The 24,110-nt window shown below is 39.8% G+C and overlaps 1 protein-coding gene and 1 long non-coding RNA gene across 6 annotated transcripts in view; one reads left to right on the forward strand and one right to left on the reverse strand.

Annotated features, from left to right (window-relative positions):
- The window catches only part of TECRL (trans-2,3-enoyl-CoA reductase like), a 69,993-nt gene extending 67,698 nt beyond the window's left edge, over positions 1–2,295 (forward strand). For 3 of the 5 annotated variants that reach the window (XM_032109659.1, XM_032109658.1, XM_032109660.1), the window contains one exon: positions 315–401. Coding sequence is in view for 2 of the 5 variants with exons in the window: in XM_032109657.1 (XP_031965548.1) it covers positions 315–442 (128 nt within the window). In the remaining 3 variants the exon portion in view is untranslated. Of the gene's footprint in view, positions 1–314 lie in introns of all 5 variants that reach the window. The other 2 variants (XM_032109657.1, XM_032109656.1) reach the window with 1 other exon arrangement.
- Positions 1–24,110, reverse strand: part of LOC116444340 — a 104,887-nt gene that overhangs the window by 56,455 nt on the left and 24,322 nt on the right. The gene's annotated exons all lie outside the window — the stretch shown is intronic.

Below are 24,110 nucleotides of genomic sequence, written 5' to 3' on the forward strand. Positions count from 1 at the left end.
ACCTCATTTTAAGGAAGAAAGGATAATGAATTTTCAAAATGCAAATGCAGTAAAATTATCCTCCATTTTGTGCCACTCAGCCTGAAGGGAGAGGTACCCAAGATCCACTTACTGGCTCCCGACAGCCACAGCAGGGTCCTGGGAAGTCTTTTAGTTGCTGGGTTTTTTGAGACCTCGCTGCCAGGCAGCTGAACCAGGCAGCTACTGCCTACTTGCTTTAGGGCCAAGCATTGCCATAAACCCCATTGTATTTACAGGGACAGGCACTGAAAGAACACACATGATCCTTTTCTTTAAATCTTTTTCCTTGCTAGTTGGCATCTTTGCTTTCCTGATGGTCATCCAGATGTCTCTATGGGCCCAAAAGAAACACAAGCTTTATCTGAAAAGATTTTATCCAGAAGTGCGGAGAAAAGCAGCTATGATTCCTATCATCTTCTGAGATCGTCACAAGAGTTGGAGCCTAAGTGTACACTTCAAGAGCCAGCTCAGAGTAAATGAGCCATTTCATTCAGGAACCAAGTGGATCAGAGGAAAAAACTACTGGATATCTTTTTCAGAAAATTAACAGTTCAAGATGAAGAGGTTTTAATTAAGTGCAAAAATTTAGCTCTTGAATTCTTGGTTCCTGCTAAAAGATAGGATTTAATTAGATTTCCTGTAATGGAGCTAATTGAAAAGGGACAAGAAAATTGAATGTTAGATATTTACCTGGTGTAAATGGGCACAGATGCTGCTAAAATTAATGAACACAACTCATCTGCATGCATTCAGGTATGGTAATTTTAAGGTTCAGCGTTAGATGTTGAGGACAGTCTTGGATTTTTGCATCAGAAGATGTTTCACAGCCTTATTTTTATTAAACTGCACAGAAAAAGCACATTCTGCCTCAGCTCCTCTAAAGCATCACATCAAAAGATGACCGCTATGCTGTAAACACTGTTTAGTCTAGCTTCACAAAGTTTTTCTTTCTTTTTTTTTTAATCAAATCTCATAGCAACTTGTTCAATACAAATTGGCTTAAATTATTCACTGCAGAGAGGACTGGTTTTCTTTTATTTTCAGGAAGGCAGCTCAGCCCCATGATCTCAGAGAGGACCGTTTTTGACCTCTTCCCATCTTGTAAATAATTTGAGGCAGAACCTTGGGTACATCATTGAAGCCCACTTCCCTTTCTCACATTGAACAGTCTAGAAATAGCAGAAGACCTTCTGCACTAACAAACATGTTAAGATCCCCTTGTTCAGTGCCTGTCTGTATCCAGACACCATTCCCCTTACTTGTATGAAGCACTGTGAAAGCCTTGGGGACAAGGTGAAGCAGAGTACGGCTCGTTATTGAACAGGAAAGAGACGCCAAATGCATTTCAGTCCATATCTGAACTGCCTCAGATGGACCCTGCTGACAGGCTTCAGCTCCCCTTCAGTTTGGCCAGGCTCTACTTGCCACTTTGCTTTCCAGGATATTATTTTTTAAGGGATTCTCTGGGCTTGTTATTCAAGTCCTGAAAACACTGAGTAGCTCCATTTGCAGATCAGTGGCACCCATGCCACGCAGGAGCACAATTTTAGTTACGCAAAGGAACCAGAACTGCTTCAGCAGGTATTAGGATATGAAGAGTTAGGGCATTGAGTCCAGCTTTCATTCTGTTTCTGCTGCACATTTATCAATATCTTTTGGTTCCCTTAGGCTGGTGAAAAAAATCTTGCCTAAAGAATTTTATAGTCATTAGAGAAACCCTGGAGTATACAAGTAAGGAAGGAAGTTTGTCTCCTAAAGGTGCTGTTATGTTTGCACCAGCCCAAGTGTTCTAAGAAAGTTAATTTGCCCAGTAAATTGTATTCATATCCCTCTTCTAACGTCTAACTTGCAACACTTATCCTATTAGTCCCTGTAACTCAATTTCATCCTTGTAAAGTAAATACATCACTTTCCATATTTTTTAAATTGTAACCTGTGAGAACCTAAAATTTTTATTCCTCTCAATGGAACACCCTAATCAAAGTGAATACCCAATTCTCTAACCCAGCCTGCTAATAAAGATCTATTTTTGAAAAATTGTTTTCTATACTCTTTAATTGAATACTTAACCACAATATTTTTGAAACTTTTTTTTTCCAGACAATGTTAGATGTGTGAGTCAAGGCTGTTGTCTGTTTTTTTAAATCCAGCTACTGAGATTCTTTTCCTTTCAGGTTTATTAAATTTATTAAATGTCTTATTTCAGCAATCTTAAAGTTTTAAAATAGTCCATGTAGGAGAGTAACTTATTAAAATTAATTACTTATCTATTAATGTTTTGATTGTAATGGCTGCAGCTTTAAGTCTGTTCAAGGCATGTTTCCAGTGTGATGCCAATTGCTGGGAACATGGTTCCTATTCAACAGTTAGCTTAGGTGAAGGAAGTATTTCAGGAATTTTTTACCTCACTGTTAGTTGGTTATTCAGTACCTGGGGTGAGGATGAGGAGAATTTTGGCTCCTGAAGTAAATGACTGAAATTCTAAAGTAAGGTAAAAAGTAAAGTAAAGGGTGAGAGCAAACACTAGGTAAGAACAAATGAAGATACACTGCAGAAGGCTGTCTCAGATAAACATGATAGATATTTTGAGATTCACCAGTGGGATATTGATGAGCTAAAACTGCTCTGAGCAGTGTTAAATGGCTTCACGAACAGCAGTAAATCTAACTTCCTGCACCTTTATGGATCTCTCTATATTACACATTCTCCTCTGATTTTCAGGGCAAGTTCCATGCAATTAGAAAAGGTAAGTTAACTTCCTGGAATGGTTGGAATGTTCTGCTTCAAAACAAAAAGTTTATAAAAATCACCAGTCTTTGTTTTGATAAACATTTCAGAGGCCTTGCTTATAGGATACTGAAAAACCCAAACAAAGAAACCCACCCAGTTAAAAAAAAAGTATTACTATATGAATGTTGCTTCCAACAGTGATTTTAGTCCTCAAGTACCATGCACATTTTCAACCAAAACAGTTGTCTTCACACAAATATTTGTCATAATTGTTCTGATCACCTGGAAAAAAATGCCCTATTAAGCTCTACATATCCAGGACTTTCTTGTACGAGGGGCTGATGAGGAAGCAGGTGGTCAACTGCAAATTCATTTGGCTGTGTTTTCTCTGAAGCGCAGACCTCACTTCTTCAGAGCCACCAGTAGAAGGAAGGCATGGGCAAGGCCACCCCACTACCAGAATCCCACCATGTTTCAAGGTCAAACGGAAAGACTCAACCTCCAAAAAGAGCCATAATAGCTCGCAGAAGCAAATAACCACATTCCTCACAAAAGGCAGGAGGCAGGAGCATTGTACAGCAGGAAAATCAAGTGGTTGAAGGCGTGTTCTGGTTAGCTATGAGGAGCTGCTATAGACCCATGTATGGGGCAATTCCTGCTTAATACTTCTCAGGAGGGAAGCCATCTAAACCAAGAGACCACAAATGAAGCAAGAAACAGAGAGTAGACAACAGTTTTGTCAGGAACTGTGTAAAAATAAATCAGATGGAGTATGAGTAGATCCTTCCTGGCCTGCCAATAAGGACTATGTGAATAGCATTGCCTGTGGGACTAAAGTGTATCTTAAGATAACCAGTCCCCGGTCCACCTGGAGAGACTGCTCAACTTCCAGGTCCTTCCATGCTCACCCTGCAGCTTGCAGCTGGGTTTTTGTTGGAACTCTCTAGATGGATGAGTCTCATCTATCCCAAATTAATCCTAAAACATTGAGATTAAGGAGTCTAAAGTTAAACCTTCAGATACACATCTCTACATTTTTGTGGCTGGTTCTTGCCATAAAATGCCAACCTGGAAAAGAGCAGGCACTGGCTCAGGCCTCCTGGTGGTACAGGAAGGCGTTGTGATGGGGAACTGATGTGGCAGATGCTTCTGGACACAACTTGGCTGCCTGTATTTGGATTCCCAGTTTGAAAAAGCCCTAAAGACCCAGCCATATGTTTGTCTTATAAGATGGTTACCACATCTTCGCAGCTGACAGGACTGAAAATGATCTCTGTGATTTCATCTTTCCATAGCGAAAGTGGAGCTCAAAAGGATGCTGAAAGCAGGAGAAGTGAATAAGGGCAGATGGTCATCCCTTTTTAAAGATCTTATTATCATCAAAATATCTTGTACTTTGTATTGTTTTGTATAAAGTAAGTGACTCTAAATTGGCTTTTATCACACTAGGAACTGAGATGAAACAGCCTGTTATCAAAGCAGTTCTCTGAAAGAGAGCCTGCAATGTTAACTAAATATAATATAATAAAAATCACGGAATGTGAAGACTTCTAAAGCACACTATAAGAGGAAAAAAGCTGTAGGAAGGCAAGAGACTTTATCTATTTATAGGTTTAACAAGTGCTGCTGAACTAAAAATTAATTCAAACCATAAAAAGCTTTTCAGCAAGCTAATATTTTTCACATGACGCTTTATTGGCTTTCTTTTTCTATATTTTCCTAGGCACAAGTGTTGTCTACAAGTGATATTCCCTGTCATTAACATTCATGGAAGCTTTTGGAGAAACACACTCTATGCCTATCCCAGTGTTCAATAAATAAATGTAGATGGAGTTTTGTGCTGTCATTGAACACAGATCCGTACCTATATGAACAATATTTTTTATGAAAGGCCTGGTTTATCATAGGTGAGTGCACAGAGGCTGCTGTACAGCTACAGTTAAAGGTGATTTTCACATCACACATGTTTAGCATCACAGAAGAATGTTTATGTTGATGGTCTCTGCACATTGTCAGCCACCTGTGACTCGAACTTACAACTCTTTCTGCAGGTATCAGCTCCAAGAGCTGAGCTGTCCCATGCCTTTATCATGGTCCTGGTGTTTGGTTATTCATTTGTCTAGCACACCAGAGACCTCCTCTCACCCAGTTCTGCCCTGAGAACACATTTGAGAACACATTTATTTTTCCACCTTGTCCAATTGGACGAGAAGTTGTCCAGGTGAGGAGTGCCGGTCACTGTGTGACGGAAATAATCTGTGCTAAATTTCTTTGGAATGTAATAGTCAATCTAAAACCACTTCATCAAAAAAAAAAAAAAAAAAAAAAAAAAAAAAAAAAAAAAAAAAGCCAAGATAATGGGTCCTGAAATATGTGTGCTTAGGTTAAAAAAAAATCTGCCACGTATTAACACCTCCACAATACCCAGTCTTCTATCATGTACCTGCTTTTATGTAACTTCTAAAGCCTTTGAAACTTGAGGAACCAAGTATGAGGAAATCATTTATAGTTCAAAGAAATATGATAAGACTCTTCAATAATACTAATGAATTCCATATTTTAAAAAAGCAAACTTCACATCTTTTGTCAAAGAAATCTGATTGTTAGCCAGTTTTTTCCTAACACACAGTATTATTCCTGTGAAAAAGTAATATAGCTCTATAAGTGATTCCTTTCACGGTTATGAGTACCTGGCCATACTCAACAGGAAAAGGCTTTTGTTTCAAAATTGCAGATTTCCCCATTTGGGGACTCTTTTAAAGCACTACAAGACAGGCTCCAAAGAAAACATCAATCATTTTTTTGACTCTTATTCAGACTGAAAAGTTGATGAGTTTTCAGTTGACTGATGAAACTGTGACACTGAGTTACAAAAGAAACAAATATTTAAAAAGATGTCCCTCTCTGCAAGGTAAGAATAGGGAAAAAAGGGTACTTTTAATCTTTTCTATTAATATTATGAGGCCATTTCCAAGATTCAAGGGCATCTTTGCAGGAGACATTGATTAGAGATCTGGAAGGACCAGAATGTGGTTGCAGTGTGCTTTTAGGGATTAGCAGCTATGTCTTTTTTGAAAGAAATTTCAGTCTTTCTGAACTGGAGAGAAATGGATTAAAGATGACACATCTCCAATATTGTATCTAATGAAAAACAAAGCTCCTGTTCTTGAGCCAACAGGGAATTTTTGTCACGTATACACGCACACTGTATTCTTCCACCCTCTGGTTTACATCATCTCTTTGCAGAGGGTGCTTTGTATTGGATTTGTATGCCTGTCATTCAAACTCTTAACTACTTACCTATCAGAGCTTTGACATACACAATTATGTCACAGGAAAATCCCTTCATTTCAAAACTCTGAGGATGCAGAATCTTTTGAACAGTTAACCAATTCCAGCCCTGTTGCCCCACATATACATTAATACTTTGCTGCCATTTTTAGATATCCTTCCAACAGCCACGTGAAGCACAATGTTCAGCTATGTTCAGAGACTTGCCAAGCATCTCACCTTAATCCAGTTGCAAGCACAGAACTAAATCTTCAAGCAGTGAATTGCAATACTTGGCACTATCTGAGCCCTAACTTCAAAACGCTTTTCCTTGCTTCCTTTGCTCTTAACCTCTGAAGGGCTGGAGCTACTCAGGAACTCCTCTCTGCAAAAGCAGAAGTTTAATTCTTCCAGGTTTGCATCAGTATCTTGCTAGGAAATCATAAATTTGTAACATTAGAAACAGCAACCCTCTCACCTAGGATTGACACATCTTCTCATTCAGCAGGCCCCATCAGGTAAAAGGAAGATAGATATTGTGCTGTTACAGATACAGAGACATACTGACACAGGGCTGTGGTAATTTGAGAACTACTACTTCACCCAGGCTTCTGCTCAGGGGCTCAGTACCTTGGGCACCTCTCCCAGGAGAAGGCAGTGCAATAAAGATTGCCTGAAATCTAAAAAAGGTGATCTTGATTACGGATCTAGAATTAAATAAAGAGATAATATATTTGATTATAATACTTGCTGGAAGCTGTACCTCTGAAACTTTTCCACTTGGCTTGGAAATATAAATTTTAGAATAATTGTCACTCACAGTCATGACAGTTGTCATACATGAACTCCCTAATTAGCTTGGTCTTTGTATGTTAAGTGTTTTAATTAGTTAATTTTGGGTTACACAATTTTTAATTGAGTGTTAATGTTCACCCATCAGTCCAGGTACAAATATCAAGTTCTGTTATTAGTGTTTTCACTTGTTCAAAGCAGTTTATCTGCACCAGTTCCAGTTAAAATCCCCCAGTTAAAAGTGTCCCAGTTAAAAATCCCTTTCCAACTTTAAACCACTTGTACATTGTAAGAGTTGTTTTTCTCATGTTCTCTGTATACTTTTACAAATGTTTTAAGATGTGTTGGATGTATTTTAATATTTTTTTTAAGGGTTTCTACTTTGCACCCTAAGTCTCAGAACCAGCTCCAAACCCCAGTTTCTAACAGCCAACAGCCAGTTTTAGACCTTTAGCTGTTGGTCAGTAACTAAGCTCCCTGGTAACCTGAATCTTAATAAGGACATGTTAGCACCCTTACTCCAGCTGCTACTACCCCAACCCTGACAACGACGAGCTATTGGTAGACAGAGATGATCTGTCAAAAGGGAAGCACCAATCACTTAGGACCAAAGGGGTGTGCCGTAGGTGGTCCGTGGGCGGACTGGGGCGGAGCAAAGGTACTATAAAATAGTGAGTCAGCCTCAGAGCAGGGGCAGACCACTGCAGATTTCAGATGTCCTGGGTGCCAGTGCTGGGCACCTAAGCTTTACTCCTATTTAGGAGCGTTTAATAATTTCTTTGACTTTTGGGTTAGCTAAAAGTCAGCCCAGCACTGCAAGTTTTCCACCAGAGGTCCAGTGCTGTTTAAGCCCAAAGATCTCTAATCCCTGCGTTCCTGGGCATACCTCTTGAGCCACTAGGATCCCAAGTTTTTATATTTTTCTGATTTTTGTAATTTTTCAATTTTTCTGTTCTAATAAATTACTTTAATTTTTCTAAGAGTTGTCTCGTTCCTCACACAGTCTTGCACTGAGTAATGCAAGTTACACAGGGAATTACTGTATGACCTGCTACTGTATCACAGAATCATAGAATATGCTGAGCTGGAAGGGACCCATCAGAATCATTGAGTCCAACTCCTGGTCCTGCTCAGGACACCCCAGGAATCCCACCCTGGGCCTGATAGCCAGATCCTTAGGGCACACACAAGGCTTTGACCAAGGGTGTCAGAGTGTGTGAGCTTCGCAGAGAGAGCTCAGCTGTCACAGATAGGAGTTAACAGTCCCCACAGACTGCCCCATTCCAGTGCTGATGGTTCTGAACCTATGATGAACCAAAGCTCATACAGCTACTTCTCCCTCTCAGAGGTCCTTTCCTGATGGCCCAGGCCCTATCAAGAAGGGTCATTGCACAAACTCTTCTTTGAACTGCTCAAGCGTCACAGATGTGATAGGAGATGTGCTATAAGTGCAAGGCCAGGATGCTGGAGCCAAATGCAAGATGTGCTTAGCCATCTAAATAAGTAGCCTACCAAATGCTTTTTCATCCTTGAGCAAGTAATTGATGTTTGCTTCTCATTCCTTAGGCAATTCTTGTCCTTCCCAGCCTGTTTCATTCAGGCATCTGAGTCGCTCTCCGTGGCAGAGGACTGCCCAGACCAACAGAAGTGAGAACAGCATCCGTTGCCATCAAACACTCAGAAAAATGACTGCTTTTATTTACTGGCAAACAATTCATGCAAGAGCACTAAATCCGGGCGTGTGTAAGGCAGTATGGGGCAATCTTGCCTGTGGCAGTTCTGGGGCCTTGGGACTGCAGATGCTTGTGTCATTCAAAAAGAATACCTAAACAAGTAAAAGGAAACACCTTGTGTAATTACACCATCCTGCTGTAATTACACACAAATAATGCATTATAAAACCTGTGGACAAGACCCCCACTTCTCAGCAGCTCTTCAAGCAGTCACTTTTTAGATATCATTGAGCAAACAGAAATAAAATCAAATCCTTCAGCGCCCACAGACATACAGTTGACATACACAATCAATAGGCAGTTACAAAGAGAGAAAAACTGCAGGAGTTTTCTTATTACAGATAAGGAGCAGGGGGAGAAACTTTGCTTTGCACCTCCCCAACATTTTCAGCAGAGAAAATAAAATTGATTCATTGGTTACAGAGCAAGGAGATGAGCATCTCCAGCAGAAATTAAGGGCACAAAGAAGGTCACAATACATAAAATTTCAAGCAGCAGCAGACAGAGCTGGCTAAACTGACTGCCATTTTAACTGCAGTTGTTGATAAAATGGTCACATTAAGAGGCAGCTGAAGGATGGTCCAAAGGTTAAGCCAGGCAGGCTGGGAGAGAAAACATAAAAAATGTCCTCTGCCACAAGAAATGGCTGCAGGTGAGGCTTCTCCTGCTGCCTTCCTTATGGGGAGGAGAGTGGGAAACTCAGGGCAAGTAGGGGTCCTGCTGATGTCTTGATCTCAAGTAGGACTTGTCATTTGAAGTCAACAAAGGTTAGTGGCAGCAAAAGTCAGGCCTGGTATTTCTATTACTTGTAGAGCTTCTAATGATTTTCCCTGAAACGTTTTCTCTCCATTTCATTTTCCTTCATCCCCAGAGGATATACTATATGTCTTTATGTTGCAGCAAAATATTCTACAGCTGTAAGTAAAGAAAGCCATCTGTTCTTTGAAAATAGAGTGTCTCAGCTAGGATTTTTTTTTGGTTTTTTTTTTTTCCAATTAATACAACCAATCTATCAGCTTACTTGCATTTCACACACAGTTGAAATATTATGCATTTCAGCATAAGTTAGGAGGAAAAAAGTCCAATCAATCCAAAGATCACTGCTTTTCTCCCTTCTGATTTCTGATTTGCAAAAAGTGTTGAATATTTATGTTTACAATAGGAATAAAAATGTACTACTTCCCAATGTGAGCCTCTTTTCCAAATCTTCTTTTTAGGAATGAGTTGCTCAGTGTGCTTCTTTCTCTAAAACCAAGCATAATTTCCTTGCTAATTACTGTAAATTACAAGTGCAAGGGGCAGCATTCTCTTGTTTTCTGAGAAAAAACCCGTGTGGGCTGAATGCTGCAAACTGGAAAACATACTGTTCGATTTCCCCAGCAGAAACATACTCTGACTGCTCTGTACATGGGAGTTTGACAGCTTGAACTGCGAGTGAACCAAACCTGATGCTTCAGACCACTGAAAGGTTAAAAGAGCAGCAGGAAAATTCAGCTTGCTGCCAAGGGAGAACTCTGGAAAGCTCTGACCTTCTATTTAACAAATGTAGTATGGCATAAGAGTATGAGGGGGGAAAAGTCTGTGCCACAACTGACACTTATTGTACACCCAAATTTTTGCTCCCAGGGGTAACCAGGTGGTGTGATGGGTCTGGCAGTTCCCCATGTCTTGCCTGGGGGTTCAGCCCCAAGAAGCTTTCTGTAGTGTCACCAGTCTATATGGCTCCAAAACTGCCTCAGGGGAAAAAGAGCTGAAGCCACCAGAGACACCAAAGTGTCCCTCTACTGGGCAAGCAAGCCTTATCACTCCAAGAGAGCTGATATCCTGGAAACTCTGCCCTGTCCCTCACATTCCTGTGCCACTGATGGTGCATTCCTCTGAAACAAAAAGTGCCCACAGTTGCAGATGGCCATTGTAATCTCCCTGAGTGGCATAAACAAAATAGATAGATGCAAGCAGACTAATGATCTACTCTAGGATGGTTGGTTATGATGCATTGGAAAGAGCAGCTGGCTGTCAGCAACATATTTATCAGGAATTTAAAAGACAACAACAGCCATATAATCCCGAGGATTTAATGACAGAGTGGAACGAATGCTGAATAAACGCTCCTTTTGATAAACTCACAAACATTTGGGCGATGCAACAGTGATTTATATTCTTCTGGGAGAAATAAACAAATTAAGGATTTCATGGCCTTGTGGAGACCAGATTTTGTAAATGTGAATTTCTGTGTACTTTCAGATTAACTTTATCTCTCTTGGTATTGGTGGGAAACAAACCATGGTATTTTCAGCTTGCTAGAAACTCCAATCTTTTGCTATTCAGTTTGCTTTTTATTCTGTCCTCCCTAAATCAAGTGAGAAATGTTAGTTGCACACTCAAAATGTATTGTGGAACAGAATTTTGTACCTGGTCTATAGCAAAACCATGAAAACCGTACTAAAATTTTACCTTTATGAATATCAAAAATGTTTTAGCAAAAGTTTGTTTTTTACAAGGTCAAAATGTTTCTGTACAGCATGGTAGAATCACTGCAATTCATGAAGCAGAGTATGACAGTTGCATTTAAAAATTATTCATCATTCAAATGAATACAAATAGGCAGCACTATTGGTGGATAGAATAAAACTATTAAAAAAAGAAAGTGTGACAAGCAGGGCGATGCAGCCCCTCCTGAATGCAGCAGCAGTGCACAGAGCACTGCTTGTTCTCAACTCCTTTAACCCAAGCGTGCAGAAGTTACTCCCTCCATGTGCACCCTCCAGGAAAGCAAACCATGGAGTCTGAGACTGGAGAGAAGCCCTTTGGTAAGGCAGCACTTAGGGAGAGAGTGATGCATTGCCACTGAATTTTGGCCCTCAGGTATGGAATATCAGAGGGCTCTAAAACAGAAGTAAGAGAACTCTTTCCAGTCCTGCCCTGTGGGTGCTGTCAGGATTTGTAGCACATCCCGTATGGATCCCCTCACTAGATCAGACTCCCAGAAGAACTTCTCCTTCTGCATTTGTGACTTGTTGTGGGGGATGGCACTGCCCAGATGGTTTTCAGCAGCATATTATGGGCCAGAAAGCCCTAGATACAACATAACACTACAAATCAGACATTGCCAAAATCAGGCAATAGGTAGAGGATCCTGCTACTTACTGACAAAAGCTTTTCCTTACTTGTTAGCATAAGATGTTGTTGCTGTCTTTTGCTGAAGTCCCTACTGAAATGCAACTCCCTTCATCTTGCCTCATCGTCAGACACAAACCTTCAGCTGTAAACATGCATCGTTTTCACTGTGCTGAAGGAAGTTATTCTGTACCCTAACTGCTACCTGCATTGTTATTAATCTGCAATTCATGAGCTTTCAGAGCTCTCTGGGTGCCATCCTAAGCCAAGACAGTCACACACGTACTTAACCCCACGCAGACTGCAAGCCCCACACAAATCAATGGGCTAAGGCTTCTGCAGCCCTCAGTACCTGAAATATAACGCTGAAAGCAGTATTAAAACCCCTCCCCTCCCTGCAGTATTCATCTATATGAAAAGGACATTCTTTTAGCACTGGCAAAAAGTTGATGAGCTCAGCAGGGGAATAGTGTTTCAAGTTCGCCAAGATACCTATTTCTCTTCCTGTTCACTGCTGAAGGAAGCAATGGTCCATACTTCCTACCACATGTTCTGTGTTCCTCCAGACAACTCACAACCTCATCCTGCTTCCCATGCTTGGAACTGCTATTGCTTATTTGTTGATACATTAACACTTGAAGCAAAGATCATGACATCATTATACTAGATTCTGTAAGCAAAAATAAAAAAGAAAACAATCTCTTACTCCCATCTGAGCATGAGGAGAAAAGGCAAATAATGCATCCAGGTATAAGGGCAATAAGTCTTGAGTTATGGAGGATGATGTGGAAAGAAAAAAATCCTTCTAGATTTTCATTACCAAACTCATTTGAGATAAACTGTAGGAACGATAATTTCTTGGAGGGGAAACGAACTTTGTACAGTTAAGTCTTTGCTGTCAAAAGCAAAAGATAAGAATGACCTTTGCTTTTAATGTATTTGTCTTTCCATATCCATTATAGACAGTGAACCCAGTCTATTAGCACCATTGGTCTAACACTAAAAGTCAATTTGATTTAACCATACTTGCTGGCACTGCAAACTGCCTGACTATCACTCAATTAGAAAAGAGACATTAGCTCAGGTGTTGCTTAGAATCTAGCTGCTCCTTCACCTTTGTAATGTACCTGAGATTCGGCTTTAATTCAGTGTTCTGTAATCAGCTGGCTTTAAATCAATCCAGCATTGTCAAAAGCATATGGGATCAAATGAAAATGCAAAATTTAAAATACAAATAGCCATTGAAGGTAGATTTTAAGTGCTAGCACTGTATCATTATGGCAAACTTGATATCATTTACAGCAACATTAAAGCAAGTGTTATTAAGAGAAAATGAGGCATTTGTCAATGAATGTTTTTAGTGCCATTAGAGGTCTTTAAATTAACACACTTGCTATATTTTGACTAAAACAAGCTCATTCAAAGGCTCTTTTTAGCGCATTAGCATCTTGTTAGACTTTGAGGATGTTTCGGATCTTCCTTCCTCAGCTAGCAAAGGAAGAAATCGAATTCCAGTCAGCATGTTACAAAACTGTGGAAGTGTACTATTTGCTGTTGCATGTACTCAAAATACAAAGATCAGCCTTTTTTGCTGGAAAATATAAAATTTTATTTCCAGGGTCCCAAAAGGAAATATGAACCAAGTTCTGATATCCCCAGTCATTACTGAGGAATTTTTTACGATATTAATTACCCATTATCTTTTATAGGGCCATTTCTTCAGTGAGAATGCACCCGCTGAGATTGGAGGTCTGCCTCCAGCATCATAAAGTTAAAACAAGCTGTGAATATCACAGATGGGCATACATTTATTGTGAGACAATTTTTTGAATATTCAATTTCAGGAGGAAACTTCCAAAAACCAGTCTGAGCTCTTTGCAGAGTCCTTATAAATGTATTACTCTGTCTCATCTCCAAACACCTATAGTGCCTTGTCTATGTGGATATCTCAGTGCAGAACCACACATGGAAAACCCTACATACTGCACATTTTGCCAAGAAGGATAGATTCCCCCTGGCAGGAACAGACATCTGGATTTTACTCCCAAATACTGGTGTGTCAGCACACCTCCTGGACCAGTCCAAATCCTTCAGTTTCTCACCCTCTTTAATACAATGCTTCTTTACAGAGCTGCCTTAAAAAGGATGGCATTTTTGCAGTACACTGTAGAGGGACATTCTCACCGCAGATTTAAAAGTTAATGTCTAGTTCTGGCTGCTCATCTTCTGGTGTTCCTAGTAAAAGCCCATGGTACACCAAGACGACCTCTTTATTAAACCTTAGAAATGGAAGTGTGATGTCAGGGAAAGGGTCATGAGAGGTTTGGGGCACAGCTGTGCGCAGAATACCCAGTGTTAACCAGGGTATACACCCCTAACCCCTGCATGCATTCATTGAGTTACAAAAAACTGTGAAATAAATAAAATAGTGCAGAAATGCATGTTGAGCAGGCTGTACCTTGCCACAGAGAGTGCTGTCCCTTTCAGCTGAAGAAGGTCTGGCTCTGTGGCTTATTGCTCAATTATGAAGTTAATCAAAGAACTAATTGAGCTTGGTCTGCTTGGTCTTCTGAGCCTTTTCTTATGGATTAACTTTTATTATAGCTAACAGAGGACATGAGGAAGGCTGTAAAGGGCAAGGAGATGATAAGCCTAATATGTGAGAGGAATGATAGTTGTATGTCATATTTGTGCAGACAAAATTGGGTTCTGGGAAGGAATATGACAGACCCATGTACCTTTTAAAGACCTATAATCTGCATGGCATTTGAAACCTTTCTTGCAGTGTTTTGCCATCTCAAGTGTTCATTTCTTTAACTGTGCTTTTCTAGCCTGTTTGCAGCAAACCAGTGCCTCACAGGAATGAGAGGTTGTATCCACCTGTAACTGTGACAGGTAAAGACTATAACTCTTTTCTTAGAACAAAATAATCTCAAGGAGAAAACTTAGGTATCAATAGAATATTAAAGATCTGCATCTACAATAGCATTTACAGGAAGAAAAAACTAAAAGAGAAGGGGGGCAGCAGTAATACAGACCGTACAGAAGAAAGATGATTTCTTAAAGATGTTGTTCAAAGAGAATTTGCTTTATTGGATGTGGGCTTCAAAATGAAGGCACATGATTAAGTTACGTGAAAAAAGAGCAATGAGTTACAGTTCCTGACATTTTTGTGCTATTTTTCTCTAACATTAATATGGAGAAAAATATTGTTCTACACTTCAGAGTAATCAGAATACTTTATCTTTTAAAACTGTTTTGGAGAGCTCACATTCTGCAAATGTCTTAGCTCATACTGGATAATGACGAGCAAGTGAGACAGAATTTCATGCTTTCTAAAATGTAAATGTAAGGAGGCATTCTTTTCTCTTTCCAGTGATTATCCTATGCTACAATTACCTTCCTTTTGGCTGTCTAAATAATATTCTCTTGATGAAGGGAAAGTGCTTTTGGGAACTTCTATCACATGGTTACAAAGGAAGAAAATAACTTATTTAATGCACAGCAGCCAGAATTCAAAGAGAAAGAATTGAAGATGCTCCCTTGCTATGGGATTTTTGCTCATCTTTGGTCTGGTATGAGACAAGAGCTACTGACTGGGAAATGCATGGCCTCAGAGTCAGGTGTTTGGTACACACATTCACCTCCGAAGGCTGATGTTGGTGGTCCTGATCCTCTCTTTCCAGGATGTTCCACAGAAGGCAACCTGGGGAGATCTTGACTGAAATTTACGGGATGGTGTTTGCCAGCTCTGGGCAAAAATACAAACTCAAGGAGGTGCAGGTGAAGGATGATCAAAGAAATGGCAAGTTTATCTCTCGAGACTGAACTGTGGGTTTTTCTTACTGAGCTTAGCAAAGCAGAGGCTGAGAGAGATGTTACTGAGCTCTGGTGTGTGCCTAAGTGAGATGAGACAGCATGGCCATCTGTGGTGGCAGCAGACAGAATTTAAGTGATCCTTTGCTGCCCTGTTTCTCCACATTCATTTTCTTGGTGGGATTACCATTTACAGAAACTGCTTGGCTCTGTGTTCTGGGATGTTATTGAAGCTTTCAAAGAAATACAGGGATGCCTCAGCAGGGCAAATGCTTACCTTGGTGATACGAAGCCTCTGGATTTTGGACCCAATCACATGCCCTGCACAGTATGGGTGTATACATACCTCAACCTATATGATTCCCTTAAAGTCGAAATCTCTGTGTGGTACAAAACAGTGGTTCTCAGATACTAATGTCATGAACAGAAATATTGAGCAGAAGGGACAGCCCTTTATTCTTTAATTAACTCATACAGCTCTTCAGCCATATCATACATCAAGCCTGGCCATAAAAATGGCAATTTTATAGTGTGTATAAAAAGAATAAAATGATTCTCAGAGATTGAAGATCTATTTACAGCAAATGTATATGCCTGTCTGAGTACAATGGATTCCAAACAGATACATTACTGTGACCCATAAAACTACTTCAATAACTTATTTACTGTAACTTTGGGTGACATTGTCACAGATTAATAGTTTTGTAAAAGGTTTAGGTGCATCAGGTCACCATATTGTTCTTGAAGGGATTTTTTTTTTGGTCAGATGTGTGATATTGGTGTGTACTGAATGACCATTGCACTTCCTTGATGTCCATTATTGTGTCTGCATATTGTTAGGACATAAAATGAGTGAGTGAACACCAGAATAGTCGGGGAAATTTAGGGTAAGACTAATTTGAATATTTTGCACCTAAACTTTTTAACCTGAAAACTTCAAAGACAAGATTTAAATGAAACATAAATATGACCAGTTTAAAAAAAGGATGAAGTTTGAAATGCAGATGGGAATAAGAATTTAAATGCTGTAATCTCTGAAGAGAACCAGCAATCAAAGTCTAATATCCTCGTATTGTGCCAGATAATGAAATATTAAGCTGGAGATAATAAGATTTCTTTCCACTGGATAGTCTTCAGCATAGTTAAACCTATGAATGAACAGCTGAAGTGTTTTATATAAGCAAAAGGTTATATGTCAAGGATTCTGAGGACTAAAAAAAAAAAAAAAATCCCAGCCCATTTACTACAAACTCACATCACTCATTCTCTTTTAAAACTGTGCCAGAATTTAATGCATTTCAAGAAAGACAGCTTCACTGGTGTGGCTCTGATGGGGACTGGGGATGCAGTGGACACTTTTTTCCAGCTTCCCTAAGCAAACAAAGGCTATGTAATCGTGCTCTTTGTGTGTGCACATCTACACCTTCATCTTCCCCAGTAAATGCGAATATTTCCATCAAGTTTGACAAAAAGGCAGAGATCTTTAAGACAGTAAATTCCTGAAAACATTCACAAAACTGGGAAGGGTAATAGGGAGATATATGAGCAGCCTCCAACTGAAGGAACAGATGTGGATGAGTCACCTCCATCAGCCTCTAACAAGCCAACACTGGCACAAAAAGCCAAAGAACACCAACTTAATCCATCCCACCACTCATGGAGTTGCCAGCTCTTTAACATGCCAGTGAAGTGCAAGAATGCTGGCAAGGTAATTCCTGCCCTGTGTCTATGGCACTGGATTTCTGTGGTCATTCACCAGGGGGTTTTATATTTAGAACTACAAGGAGGGGATGAGTCCACTATGGAGCAGAAACAATAAAAATGAGCTTTCCACTGCAAAGAGAAGATCAAAAGAGAAATATTTCTCCTGGGGTCTTACAGAACCCTATGAGACAAGCACAGCTCAGTGAAACACAGCTCCCTGCCTCCTTAAACTTCATGTGGAAATCTAAGACAATCATTTTAGAAAGAGCTTTAAAATCAAAACAGGAATTACATACGTAACCCTTGTGGATCAATTCAAATATCTATGGAGTGAGTTGTGGAAGAGGCCCTTGCAGAAGAACATCGAGGAGGACAGAAGGAGAGAACCCCAGTTGCTCTAGGACTTCCTCCCACCTTCCTGCACTGTAGACACTTGCATCCAACAGGCTACAAGTGGGCCACTGCGTGTACATTGCTACATTTTCTTCCAATGTCTTCAGTGTCTTTTTTTCCTGGTCTTGCTTTTTGACAGGTGTTTGCTCACTTTTACAAAACTGTTATAGATGTTTTGCCGATTTTCCAAAATGCCTTAGAAACTGCAAACCATCAATGGTATAACAGTGTTCTCAGCAGCCTGTTGTACAATGAATTAAAAAAGAACAATATTTCACGCTATTTTTCAAAGTGCCTTAAATTGTTAACACAATGAGATGAACAGTGTTTATTCATGGAATAGTTTTTGAATGTATGCTCTCTTTCACACGTTTATGAATGCCCATGGCTCCCTTTAACTAATACAAATATTCATAGCACATCTCTGCCTCATCAGGAACTACAATTGCCCATCAATTAATCTCTTCTCTTCGTCTGCATTTTTGCATGATCCCTTTTGCAGACAAATTGTGGAGAGGTGGATTTTGTAATAAAACCAACAGCAAAGTGAGGGACAATAGGAGCTAGGTGGAGTTTTGTTTTTAAAAAGAAAAAAAAAAAAAAAGAAGATTTTGTAAGCTGAATGGGGAGGCATCTCTGAAGTGCAGTTTGGGAATCAACCCACCAAACCACTGTAGCATACAACATCAGACAGAGATAGTTGCTAATACTTTTCCTTCCCCCCCCTTTTTTTTAACTTCTGCTAAACTTCTAAAAAACAGAATCTCACAGAAGTATTATTCCTTAAAATATTAGCAAAATTGCTGTAGAAAAGGTGCACAGAGAGTGTATATTTAGACTTGTAGCTGAATTACATTTCCAGCAAAGGCAAAGCCAGGTTCTCTTGGGAACATACTTGGTCTCTGCAAAACAGTGAATATGTTGGGATTTTTCTTGTCTTTCTAAAATAAAGCACAGTGCTGCATAAAGAATGTGGCAGATGGTTACTTCCTAATCTGCACATGAAATATCTTCCAGTTACAGAATTTGTTGCTTAATGTCTCAAAGTCCGTATTAATTATACACACTAACACAAAGGCAGTACTGAAAATGACTGGATCTGGTTGTGAGCCTGCACAGTCTTCAATGTGGAGTTAAATTGTTGTTCCTCATAAAGCAGCTGAAAAGCCTAGACAATGAAATTTTGCCAGATGGTTGTTGACAACACAAGATGTTAGGCTGCTTTTTCTGCTGCAAATGACCAGGGAAAAAGCGGGTCATAAAACTCCCGTGGTTTTGACAATTTGGGATTTTTTAAAGCATGGGATAGAGTTTGTGCTTGGTTTTGAGGTGTCAACAAGGTCTACTAAGTAACTTATGAGACTTCAAAATAAGCTACAGGTGGTATTTCATTGTCTTACAAGCTTTGTCCTGATCTTCTGCCAGGGCTAAATACTCAATACCATCACCCACTGAACTGCAAGAAAATATGTTTTCAATACACTCATTAAGAAATCAGGTTAATTACACACCCACACTCTTGTGAAGCCTCAAACCTGCCACAGATAAACCAGTGATTTTATGAGGCTGAAAGGAAGAAAAATACCATGGCAACTTTCCTGTGGTATTTAATCATATTTACTGAAATTTTATCAGGTGCTTTTGAAGTAAAATGACAGGAAATAATCTATAAAAAATAATGTGCTTTTAAATACAGAGACCTTGAATTTGAGTGTAAAAGGAAACCAAATCCCTAATTTAGTGGAAACAGTATGATTAAAAATAATTACATTTGTAAAGTGAACATTTGGAGAAAAAATGATTAATGTTCTCAATAATAACATCCATCTAATTTGTATAATGAGCATTTTCATCTAAAGCCACATTTCCATTCACGATATGAAGAGATTTAAAAGGAAATAACTTAGTTATCATCATCTACCCATATTTATATCAGCATCCTGATCCTGAGTATGTCATGGCTTTGCAACTCTGTTTGCCATTCGGTCTATACAAAAAAAACCCCAAGAAGAACAACTTGTAATTAAATTTTTTAATTTATAAACTCACATACGCGCCATGAAACATTAATTGTGGCAAATCAAAAGATGTACTAGACATTTAAATACTGACAGCTCGCCATGCCAGCAAAAGCACAGAAGTAAGCAATCCTGTATGGATATAAATGAGTATTCATTAGAGCTTTATTAACTTTCCCTGATAACAACCTCAGAAAATATTATTTTGTCTTTCTCTTTGGGGTTATAACTTTAGATTGTCAGCTTGTTTTTGCTCCATCCCAGACTGCCCTCTCTCTTTTTCTACGAAGGGGTTGTTCATTATTTTCATTGTAGTGGATGATAGAGAATGATGAGCTGGAGCACTACAGCTCTTTGAGTTAGCTTCCTAACAGGATACAAAATGAGGAGTCATTTAATTTAAGGAAAAAGAGGTGTTGTTGCTTAGAACATGCCTCAAAAAACCTGCAGCATGAGTGCCTAGAAAGCCTAAGGGCTCCATAGGTGGTTAGGATTGACACCACCCAGCACAGACACTGCAGAGGGTCTCAGAGCCTGCCTGCTTCCCTGCCAGATCCTGAGAGGAGCTGCATGTGGCACACTGGTCTCAGAGCACCACGCTTATTTGTGCTTTCCAGACTCCCTGTATCTACATCTCATCCTTCTTCCTGCTGGAAATAAAGTAAGAAGTGTCTGAAGGAGTTTTCCAGGAAAGCAGCCACTTAGCTCACTAAAGTTTGTCCTCATGAAGTCTTAGTGATTTATTAGTTCCCATGAGCTGCTTAAGAGAGTAGCTAAAAGCATACACTAAATCCTCCAAATTTTTCGAAGTATGGTGGGCAGGGAGAGAGAGTGATCCAGCGAACAGTTATAGGTCGGCTCTAGCTCTAACTTTAACAATCTTTTCTACTTCCTGTAATTTAACTGTTCCTTATAGGGTGTGTCTCTGATCTAGTTCATTGCATTTCAAGTCAAATTTAACAGCAGTTCCACAGGAAAACAGAACCTCATTTATATTACTTCTCTAATGCAGTGGTTATTTAGAATAACTTCATTTCTATTCACTCCCTAAAGGTTTTTCAAACAATATATGTTTTCCATTTGCTGGCTAACTGAATGGAGAGGAAAAGAAAACAGTTCACATTCAATCCAAATTACTGTAAGGCACCAAAAATGAGAATTCTGTTATCAGTTCTCATTTTTCAAGGAGACTTCAACAGGAATTAAAAAAAAAAGAAAAGGTAATTTCCACAAACTTTAGTGTGTCACGTTCTGTTTTCTGAATGCTTAATAAGACTTTCAAGCTTGCAGACTTATTAAACAAGACAAGGACATTGAATTTCTCCTGTGTCTCTAGCCTTGTCTATGCCAGAAAAGTTTAAATTTTTATGTTGCCTGACTAAGCTGGTTATAACTGTCTGTGCTCCCAGCACTGAAAGACTGAGAGTGTACAAAAGATTTGCAAAAACATAATCTAATATTTTATGTGTTAGATGCCCAAGGTCAAGGGTGCAAATCCCTTAGTCTGTGTGGTGCATCAATGGAAAATTAATGGGGCTGTTAAATGTTAAGAGGTGTTTTAGTCACATTATTCTGCTTGGTAGCAGGGCACAGGGCTGAGATGCTATTGAGGGCAAAGCAGATGATCTAATAAAATAACCTTGCAAGGAGCTCTCCTTCCTCATCTGAGGGGCAACAATCTGCCACAGCTGAGGTGGGGAATTTCTTCCACAGAGATCATATCCTTCATGCATACTGCAAGATAAACAGGAGTGCTTGCTGCTACAGCAGCCACTAAAGTTTCTCCCCCTTTTTTTACACTACCCTTTCACAGGGGGAGAGGAGAAAACCCAGCCCCCACAGTTCTCAGTTTCTGTGGCTGCTTTGCAAGTACAGTTCCCTTTAAGGAAAAAAGGTCAGCCAGGATAGGAAAGCAGACTGTCATTTCTAAGGTAAGACAACTAAGAATCTGTCATGATCATTATTCAACTAATCAGAGATAACATCAACGACCTCATTCTGTCAAAAAATATGTACAACAATGACCTCTTCCTTTATCAGGAGCAATGGGATGTGACAGCACAGCCATTATTACTGTGTAGATAAGAAAGCACCCCCCTGCTGCTCCCCTGAACAGTAATGTGTGCCCATAGCTTTTTCTAATGTCTCCCATTTTTCACATCTGGCATATTTTGATTCTGATAAGAACAATCTATTTAAATATCCCTGCAAAAATTTGCATATTTACCTCACTAATAAGAATGATTGTTGATGGTGGGGTACGGTGTGAATTTGGGGCAGGCTGGAAGCCCCATTTACTTAGGAAAGGACAGATGGCAAATGTGGTCTGGCTGCAGTTTAGCTGGGAAACCTGCACACAGAGTAATTGAACCGTCGTGTTGTACAAACTTCTCAGATAATTGGTAGTGGCTTAAAGCTTTATTATTCCAGTTCAGAGTCCATGACCTGCATTTCTAAAGTGATTAATAAATTTTAAGCCATTTTAATAAATTTGCAAGGACCATTGTAATTTTACAGGCTTATTCTCTCCATAAAGCCAGGCCAAAGATCAATACCAAATAATCTCTGCATCGACTCTGTAATTCCTGACTGAGCACTAGGAGTTGCTTTAGAGAGATGTCACAGAAAGATCATTCACCCCAGCTTGAGGTTAGCTGTTCCTTCCCTGTTCAACATTTCCACTTTATTTATGTACTCGTTTTGTCCAGCTTCATTTTCCAGCCAATTATTTTCATTATGCCTTTTTTTCCCCTAGAGATTTCTGGTATCAAAAATCCCTGCTGCACTTCTCCCTGAGTCTAAAGTCTTTTTGCAACTCTTGTTTGTGAGGAGCTAAGTGGCAAACACTTTATGTGAAATCAATGAACTCCAAGCTGCCTTCTTTTTTACTTTTGAACTCTTTCATGGACAGGAAAAGAACTGGAAGTCTGAGAAGCAAGAGGCATGTGCAAAGAAGAATCCCTTCCCGGGTTTTAAATTAAATTCTTTAATGCCATTCTCATTAAAAACTTTTTCCTGCCAAATACTGTTTGATTATGACTTCAAACTGCCAGCATTAATGATGAATAACTCTTCTGCAAGGTATTTACATGTTGCCTTGTCGCTGCCACAGACAGCAATTTTATCCAGTGTGACAGAAAGAAAGAGGGAAAACTTGAGGAGTGAATTCACTAACCAGGACTCTGTACTCACTGCAGATGAGCATGTGACATTGCAGGACAAATGCTTTCAGCACATGGCCCAGGGAAACATCCCTGTGCCCTGTTACAATGATTTGCTGCAGGCAGATGTTTGCAGAAGTCATCACCTCACATTCTGTTGGCTGGGACTCTTGCAATGCTCAGCTCCTCTCCTGAGACACCATTTTATGAGACACTCCACACCATCTACCCAGTAGGAACCACAGTGTGCATTCCTAGGTGTATAACCTTGTGCTTGCTGTGCTATAGGGGCAGTTCAAGCTATGGCACCCCACAGTCTCACAGCACCCATATAATGGGATTGTACCCATCACCATTTTTCGTTCTACTAATTCTATAATTTAATTTTTTTTTTCTTTTTTGTCAAAGACTGAACAGCTTCTTTCAGACTACAGAAACCGATATTGTAGACTAATCAGTCCAATCAGGTTCCTGGGGGACCTGTCAGATATGTGATCATTTTGTTGCTGACTCCCTGTTTACCAATGTTTTTGGGCATCAGTAAACACACTTGTAATTGGTTCAATAACAGAGATGTGAGAGGAATGAGATGAATGAAGACAATTTGGAGCAGTCTACAGACATGCTGACATCAGGTATAACCATGTTCAAGCTCGCTGTCAAAGGCAGACTCACACTTCTTCCCAATGCTAGCAGTTCATTTCATCCCAAAATCCAAAGTTCTCTGAATTGGGAGAGCCAAGGTCACACTGAGCAGAGCATGGCCAAGTAAGGAGGAGCTCAGCTCACTGCACTTTGAACTACACCCCTATTCAAACCAGTGGTGTGGACAGCAGTATAAATCTTGTGACTTTGTGTGCTCATGCCCACTCCCACACCTGCAGCCAGGCACCCAGGGATGCATCTTCCTGACGTGCTCCTGCCTTTCCCTGACCTCTCTCCTCCCTCCAGCGCCTACTATGCCAAATCCCAACATCCCAACAATGGCAGCACGCAGCCATTTCCTTCTGTTTCTACCCCTAGGAGGCTTTGTAACACCACAAATGCTTACAAAGCATATCTACTGATGAGTTCAGGCCTTGACTATCCCCCAAAAACCTGCTCACAGAGGAAAAACTGTCAGTCACTTGTGAATTCAAAGATGCAGGTTCAATCTGTGTTTGATATTAAAAGTTTCCTTTTTAAGCTGCACAAAATCAAGCACTGCTTGGAAGGCTAGATAGAAGCTGAGATAAAGCCATTTCAGATGCCCAAATAATTTTCTTTCACACCAGTTATAAAGCTCCTTGCCAACGTGCAGTAACAACAGGTTGCCAATTACGCACATTTAAACATTGGGCAGGAACTGAGGATAT

The sequence above is a fragment of the Corvus moneduloides genome, chromosome 5, assembly GCF_009650955.1.
Source record: "Corvus moneduloides isolate bCorMon1 chromosome 5, bCorMon1.pri, whole genome shotgun sequence".
Classification (NCBI taxonomy): Eukaryota; Metazoa; Chordata; class Aves; order Passeriformes; family Corvidae; genus Corvus; species Corvus moneduloides.